We start from the raw sequence: 7,910 nt of genomic DNA, 5'->3' as shown, positions 1-7,910 counted from the left end.
GGTGCCATCTTCGTAGAAAGGCGAAGGCAAGCTTTTTCAAAAGTGGTTACCACTCCTGCTTCCAAGCTTGTTTGAATTGGGGAGCTCCACCAAGCACAGTCCACTACGGGTAACCATTGTCACATTTGGCACTTCAGTATCACAGTGTTCAGCATCACAGCAGCCACAACTTTTCTATAATCAATACAGTCGAAACAATAGTATTCCATCAATTGTACTCATTAATTTGTCACATAATTAGAAAATTGGAACAATTAGTAAAAGGGGGGTTAGTTAGAAGTTTTGAAAGTTAGAAAACAGCAAAGATGTCTACGGCCATACCACGCTGAACGCGCCTGATCTCGTCTGATTTCAGAAGCTAAGCAGGGTCGGGCCTGGTTAGTACTTGGAAGGGAGAAAATGGCAAAGATGTATGTCAAAATCTAGTTGTGACCTCTCGTGTGTGCGGGTTGTAGGTTCACACTTCCTCATGGGTTCCCATGTCTGACTTTTCCTAAGTAGTCTTCTCACCTTTTATTCTGAGATGTCTTAGGGTGGACTCAAATATCTAACCTTTGAGTTAGTAGCTACCATTTACACGACCCACATTTGTACTTACCTCTTAACACTAGGACTCGTTTTCATGGACCGAGGGAGATTCATAGGCAGTCTCCTTCTGTGCGATTTACAACCTCCAAAACCCAACAGAGGGTCAGCTTTTTAGTTCATTCCCAGCCTCCTGGAAGGAATGAGTTGGGGGTTTTATTGGCCAGTGAAGCATCCTTGAAAACTCAAAGTCCTTCCGTTTAGGTTCCAAAGCCATGAATTGCAGGAGAGGAAATGGCCCATCTTTCTGTGTGGGGGCTGCTAGCCAATTGGAACTGCTGGGGAAGCACAGAATTTGGGTTAGCTGCTCAAACCCATACAGATGAGGCCACAAAATCTCCATGTAGGCAGCCGAGGAGCAGTTCTTCTCCAATGCTCACACCTTCTCTCTCCGGCTAGATGGTAGCTATAACGAGTAGCTATTTAAATTTCGAAAAAGAAAATAACCCTTAGTTATTAGCTATGTGCCATGTATTTGTGACTAGTGCTTAGCACAGTGGACAGTACAGTGAGGGGAAAGTTTTTAGCATTCTTTTTAGCTGGAGTGTGTATGCTGAGAAATCAGAATCATTTCCCTCATTCCATAAATTTATACAAGGGAGCACTGATTTATTTAATGTATGTTCCCAGAACCAAAGTACAGCTAATCCCGAAATGATTTGTAAAGTGAATAACTGAGCTAATGAATGAATCGTATATGACTTTTGTCAACAAAGTGAATGAACTCATCAAAATACCTAAGGAGTGAATGAAATACTATTTTGTCATGGAATTGAACAAACCATTGGAGAACAGTTTACAACATGAAATATTCCCTGGGAATTTTTTGTCATGTGAGCTTTGTTGTTGTGTAATGTTGAGTTGAAACCAATGTGTAGATGACCCACCAGTGGGTGTTCAGAGGCAGTAAATTCCATGGAAATTGCCCACTTTTCTCCTACAGAGTAGATGGTGGCTTTGAGCCACATTCCTTTGTGTTGGCAGTGCAATTCTTTACCAAGTTTCAGTCAGGGACCTCTCTACATGACTGAGGAGGAGGAGTGTTATCAGTTTGAGTACAAAGGTGCACCTGATTCAGGCCATGGGCTTTCCTATCACTTGCTATGCATCTGAGAGCTGGACAATGACTAAGGATGACAGAAGAATTGATGCCTATGATCTGTGGTGTTGGAGAAGAGCGCTGAGCATCCCATGGACTGCTAAGAGAACAAATATGTCTTCAAGAGGGTGCAGCCAGAGTGATCCTCGGAGGCAAAGATGATGAGGCTTCGTCTCCAAAACTTTGGACAGGTTGCTAACAGAGGTTATGTCTTGAAGAGGGACATCATGCTTGGGAATGTGGGGGGGTTGGCGAAGGACAGGTAGACTCTCAGCCAGGTAGACTGACACAGTGACTCCCACAATGGGCTCTCGAGAGACAGAAGTGTGAGTGAGAAGAGTACAGGACAGAATAAGAACAAGATCACTTGGTTTGCTGTTGTTGTTTACTGTCGAGTTAAACCTAACTCATAGCCAACTGGGTTTTCACAGGCAATTAATCGCAGGAGAGCTTTCCCGTGCTTCTCCTACAGAGCAATTGGAGGCCTCAAACAGGCCTTGGGGATTGCAACGCAGCTTTTCCCCACTAGGCTACCATAGCTCCTTTGGTGGAATTTACAAACGTTTTGGCTATAAGAGCCTTATTAAGGTTCTCTGCTCCTTGTCGATCCAGAATGCCTTTTTCTTGTGCACCCTCAGCCGCATCCCTGAGACATGATGGTGAAGGTCGAAGCAAACGGATTTGGCCACATTGGATGCCTGGTCACCAGGGCTGCTTTTAACGCTAGCAAAGTGGATGTTATCACCATCAATGACCCCTTCATTGGCCTTAACTACATGGTCTGTATGTTCCAATATGGTTCTACCCATGGCAAGTTCAAAGGCACTGTCAAGGCTGAGAATGGGAAGCTGGTCATCAATGGGAAAGAAAGCCATCACTATCTTCCAGGAGCGAGATCCCGCCAACATCAAGCGAGGTGATGCTGGTGCTGAGTATGCTGTGGAGTCCACTGGTGTCTTCACAACCTTGGAGAAGGCTGGGGCTCACTTGAAGGGTGGTGCCAAAAGGGTAATCATCTCTGCTCCTTCTGCCAAGGCCCTCATATTTGTGATGGGCGTGAACCATGAAAAGTATGACAACTCTCAAGATTGTCAGCAATGCCTCCTGCACCACCAACTGCTTGGCTCCCCTGGCCAAGGTCATCCATGACAACTTTGGCATTGTAGAGGGACTCATGACCACAGTCCATGCCATCACTGCCACCCAGAAGACTAAGAATATACCACAGACTGCTAAATGAAGAAGAGACAAATCTTGGAAATGGTGTAACCAAGGTGTTCCTTAGAAGCAATGATGGGGAAACTTAGGCTCACATACTTTGGGCGTGCTGTGAGGAGTTGTCAGGCCTTGGAAAAAGACATTATGCTGGGAAAGGTGGAGAGTCTGAGATAGAGAAGACCCTCAAAGACAAGAATTGGCCCAGTGACTACACTGGGCTTGATGGACATGACTGAGATTGGGAGGATGCTGCAGGAAGGACAAAGTCCAGGACTGCTACTCATGGGGTTGACTCGATGGGATGTAACAACATTTCGCCTATTTCTGGGACCGACCCAGCTACAGCAGCAATGGATTTAAAGCATGGAAGAGAAGATAAGATAAGGAAGGTTTCAAACTATTGTTCACAGGGTCACTGAGTTGTGGTCAACCCACTGGCACAGACCAACAGCATTTTATCCTAAGACATTGATAACATTGGGTGGTGTGTCAAGATTCAAGTGAAATGTGATCCAGGTTCACGTTTTCTCCAAGTGTCTGGTTTATTCACTGTTAGAAATAGGGACAGATTCAAAGGAAAGATGGGACATTCAAATTAATTACACTTGATGGAATACTATTTTTTTTAATTTTTGCATGTGTGTACCGTCAAATCAGATCTGACTGGTACAGGAGGAGATTGTCCCTCCTTCCCCGGCAGAGCATCTGGTGGATTTGAACTGTGTGCCTCTGGGATTGTAGTTGCAGCTTCTTGCCACTAGGCCACCAGAGCTCCCGGAATACTATTGTTTTGACTCTATGAATTATAAAAAAAAATGGTTACATTAAGATGAATGGGAATCCTACACACATACTTGTGCTCATATAAAACCTGTATCTAGACCAAGAATTTGCCTGAACAGAGAAAAGGAAGATTAAACGGTTTAAAATCAGGACAGGTTTATGTTAGCATTGTATTTCTTTCTCCACTCCTATGTTATATGCTGAGCAAAGCATCCAAGAAGCTAGACTCTCTGTAAAGGAGCATGGCATCAGGATCGGAGGAAAACTCATCAATAACCTACCTTAAGGACATTACACTGCCTTGCTTGCTGAAAGTGTGGAGGAATTAAAAGACTCGCTGCATGAAATCAACTACAGCCATCAACATGGATTTCATCGCAAAATCAAGACACTGGACTAATAAGCATCATCATGGGAGACAGAGAAACGATTTCTCCATCTTGAAGTAGTGAACAACTTCATCTTACTTGGATCCATAACCAACAATTTCAGCACCAGCGACTGGGAGATCAGGAGACACGATGCATTGGAAAAGACCTCTCCAAAATCCTGAGGAGCAGTAATATTAGTTGAAGACTAAGGTGCTCGTGACTCAGGCCATGGTCTTTCGTGTGTGTGTGTGTGTGTGTGTGTGTGTGTGTGTGTGTGCTGTCAAATCAGATCTGACTGGTACAGGAGGAGAATGTCCCTCCTTCCCCGGCAGAGCATCTGGTGGGTTCGAACCGTGCACCTCTGGGATTGTAGCTGCAGTTCCTTGCCTCTTCTCACACTCTTTTGGCATGTTGTTAGAGGAGGTTATTCTTTGGAAAGGGACATCATGCTTGGAAATGTGGAGGATCCAGAAAAGAGCAGAATAAACTCAACGAGATGGACTGATGCAGTGACTCCAGCAATGGCTCAAATGTCTCACAGCGGATGAGGATGGTACAAGAACAGGGTTCAGATAAGTTGTTCATATGGTTGCTGTGAGTTGTACTCAACAATAACAACATTGTTTTAAGTTCCTCCGCATAATATAAAGTCTATACTTTGTCTATACTGAAGACAAAATGGTTTTCACTTAACCCTTCACACGTGGGGAACTGAACTTACAGAAATGTGCCCCAATTCTGCTAATTCCGTATCTCCCCTCTCACACCATCTCTCTACTATCCGACCACCTACGAGTATGTGGTTTTACACTTGCAACAAAATTCCAGACACCGGTGAACTTTCCTGTTTTAAAAATTCATCGTGTTTATTTTCCCTGCATTGATCAACTCTGGCTTCATTCATCCAGTTGGTATGACAGAACAAATGATTTGGTAAAACAGCACAGTGTGCCTTGATACCTAAGACCATATAGATAGAACATCCATTCTCTGCATTCATGACTTTTATCCCCCCAGGATAGTTTATAGTCACACAGTGAGGTAGAAATGTTGCTCAACCAACCCTTGGACTCAATGAATGTGTTGGGGTTTGGCCTATGAGTCCTGTAGGTTATAAAATATAATTAGACACTGAAGGGACACGGTCGTCCACCACAGGGACGACATTTAGAGATTCAAGCCCATTCACTCTATCCACAGTAATTCTCTGCTGTGCAAATTCTCTGTTATGTCCTGGTGGTCCACCTCTGGCAACAGGCTGTCCACAAGAACCACATCCCTCTAAGCTGGGCGTCCATCGTTGTTTCCTGATGTTTCAGCTGCCCCAGGAGGCCTCCCTTCATTCACAGGGCTCTTTATCTGGAGCTCACTGCTAAGAGACAAGGCGTGACTCGCCGGGGCAGGGTCTCCAACCTTGAGCCCCTCCAAACACTTCTTCTTTTTGTGTTTTATCTTGTGTATGTAAAGGCTGGAGTTGTAGGAGAAAGTCTTCCCACACTCGAGGCAGAGGTAGGGCGTCTCCCCTGTGTGCGATCTCTGATGCACAGTGACAGCTCTCTTGGTCCGAAAGGCCTTCTGGCACTCGCTGCAATTGAAGGGCTTCTCACCTGTGTGGATCTTGCGATGTGTATTAAAGTTCCATTTATGGGAGAAGCACTTGCCGCAGTCGCTGCAGGAGAAGGGGAACTTGCCCGTGTGGAATGTCTGATGGGTGATGAGGCACGACTTCTGTCTAAAGCCCTTGCCACAGTCCCCGCACATGTATGGCTTCTCTCCTGTGTGCGTCTGCAGGTGGACGGTGAGCCCTGGCTTCTGGCGGAAGCCCCGGCCGCAATCCGTGCACACATATGGCTTCTCTCCTGTGTGAGTTCTCTGATGAATGATGAGACTCTTCTTATGCTTCAAACGTTTGCCGCACTCATTGCACAAGTAGGGCTTCTCACCGCTGTGCGTCCGCTGGTGGGTAATGAGACCTCTCTTGTATGTGAAGCCTTTGCCGCACTCACCACAAACGTAGGGCTTCTCACCTGTGTGGATTCGCTGGTGCATGGTGAGATCGGTTTGCATAACGAATCCTTTCCCACACTCCCCACACAAGTAGGGTTTCTCTCCAGTGTGAACTGACTGATGAATTCTAAGTCTTGTCCTCTTGATAAAGCCCTTTCCACACTCAGCGCACGTGTGCGGTTTCTCTACCAAATGTGTCTTCCGATGGTCGTTGAGCTGCTTTATCTGGAGAAAGGCTTTGCCACACTCCACGCATTTATAAGGCTTTTGTCCTTTATGTGTTGAGTGGTGGTGGTCACTGAGATTTGACTTTTTAAAGAAGGCTTCCCCGCACAGACTGCATTGATAGGGCTTCTGTCCTGCATGCAGGAGCTGATGGTCAGAGAGCAAAGACTTTGTGTTGAAGGCTTTCCCGCACTCGCTGGACGCATGGGGCTTTTTCATCTTGTCAGATTCCTGATGCTTAACAAGAGGAGACTTGGTGGGGTTGCATTTCTGGCTCTTGGGGAATCTGATTCCAGGAGAAACTTGCTCACAGCCCACAGGAACCAAGGCTGTCTCATCTTTGAGACGCTCAGTGGAATTCTTTACGTCTTCACTTCTGATCTGCGTGACGGAGGGTAAGCTTAAATTTGAGTTCACACCTCTTTGACGGATGTCAAACATACAGTGACTTTCCCTTAAAGGAAGATGAACTGTATGCCGATGAGTGGTGTTTTCTGATGCAGTGTGTTGATAGGACTGTCTAGTTCCCTCGCCTCTTCTTACATGTTGCAACCATGCAAGGAGATGATCATCAACGTCCCCGGATTCTACGAAAGAAGAGAACAATTAGCCCTCTATTCCATTTGCACTGGTATGGAGGTATTTATGAAAAATTGTTATGGATATAAGGTAGCTCTCCGGTGACAACCAGCTCACAGTGTTTAAAAAGTACTAGGCTTTAAAAAAAAAGTACTAGGCTTATTGTCACTTGGATATCGACAGAAACAGTATAAACATTCCAAACAATAAGAGGAGTTAGCATAGAAACAATATTAGTCCCTTCATAATTAATACTGCCATGCTGGCAATAGCCCTGATTTGATACCTAACTTGTTGTAATTTCTGGCCTCCCTTCATCTCACACTCCTTGGGTATGTTGTCAGGAGGGGTGAGTCCATTGTAAAAGATGGGAGGTCAGCAAAGGTGTAGGGTCAGACCAAGACCCTCAACAAGATAGATTGACAAAGTGACTGCCCCAGTGGGACCCAGCATGATGGAGACGGTGAGGTTGCAGCAGGAGGGGAGGAGAGATCTGGTGGTCACTTGGTCCCTAGGAGTCAGTGTTAGGGGTAACTCGATGGCTCAGAATGACAGCAACATGCCTGTGTTCACTGTCCTAATTCAGAGTGCTGTTAGATCCGTACTGAGTCATCACCCCATTGGCTTACCAGTTTCCTGCAGACACAACATCCAAGGTGGACCGAACGCTAGGAAGCGGAACGTGTATTACTCAGTGAGGAATATGGTGAAGCAGATTACTGTGCACCTCCTGCTGCCAAAGATGTTGTAACTTCCACCAAGTGATAGAGCTGTGGTTGTTAGGTGCTGTTGAGTCGACAAGACCCTACCCACAGCGGGTCTTCGTCTTATCCTGGGCCCTCCTCACACCTCCTGACACTCTAGAGCCCACTGCTGTAGTCACTATGACAATCTGCCTCATTGAGGGTCTTCCTCTCCTTTGCTGACCCCCCCCATCTTTGCAAACATGATGTTCCCCTCCATGGAGCAGCCTCTCAGCAACATACCCAACATAATATAAGACGAAACTTCATCATTTTTGCCTCCAAACCACCCTCTGGCTG

General features: G+C 45.8%; 1 protein-coding gene and 1 pseudogene across 1 annotated transcript in view; one reads left to right on the top strand and one right to left on the bottom strand.

Moving 5' to 3' along the window:
• Positions 1-2,341, top strand: part of LOC102848341 — a 16,651-nt pseudogene extending 14,310 nt beyond the window's left edge.
• Positions 2,342-5,337: 2,996 nt separating this feature from the next.
• LOC102847937 (zinc finger protein 613-like) overlaps positions 5,338-7,910 on the bottom strand; it is a 12,560-nt gene continuing 9,987 nt past the window's right edge. The window contains exon 2 of the mRNA XM_006897392.1: positions 5,338-6,669. Within this exon, the coding sequence (XP_006897454.1) occupies positions 5,338-6,669 (1,332 nt within the window). The remainder of the gene's footprint in view (positions 6,670-7,910) is intronic.

This window comes from Elephantulus edwardii, unplaced genomic scaffold (genome assembly GCF_000299155.1).
Source record: "Elephantulus edwardii isolate Elephantulus edwardi_28Jun2011 unplaced genomic scaffold, EleEdw1.0 scaffold00208, whole genome shotgun sequence".
Taxonomy (NCBI): Eukaryota; Metazoa; Chordata; class Mammalia; order Macroscelidea; family Macroscelididae; genus Elephantulus; species Elephantulus edwardii.
Note: the sequence above shows the minus strand (reverse complement) of the source record. Positions and strands in the feature narration are given on the sequence as shown.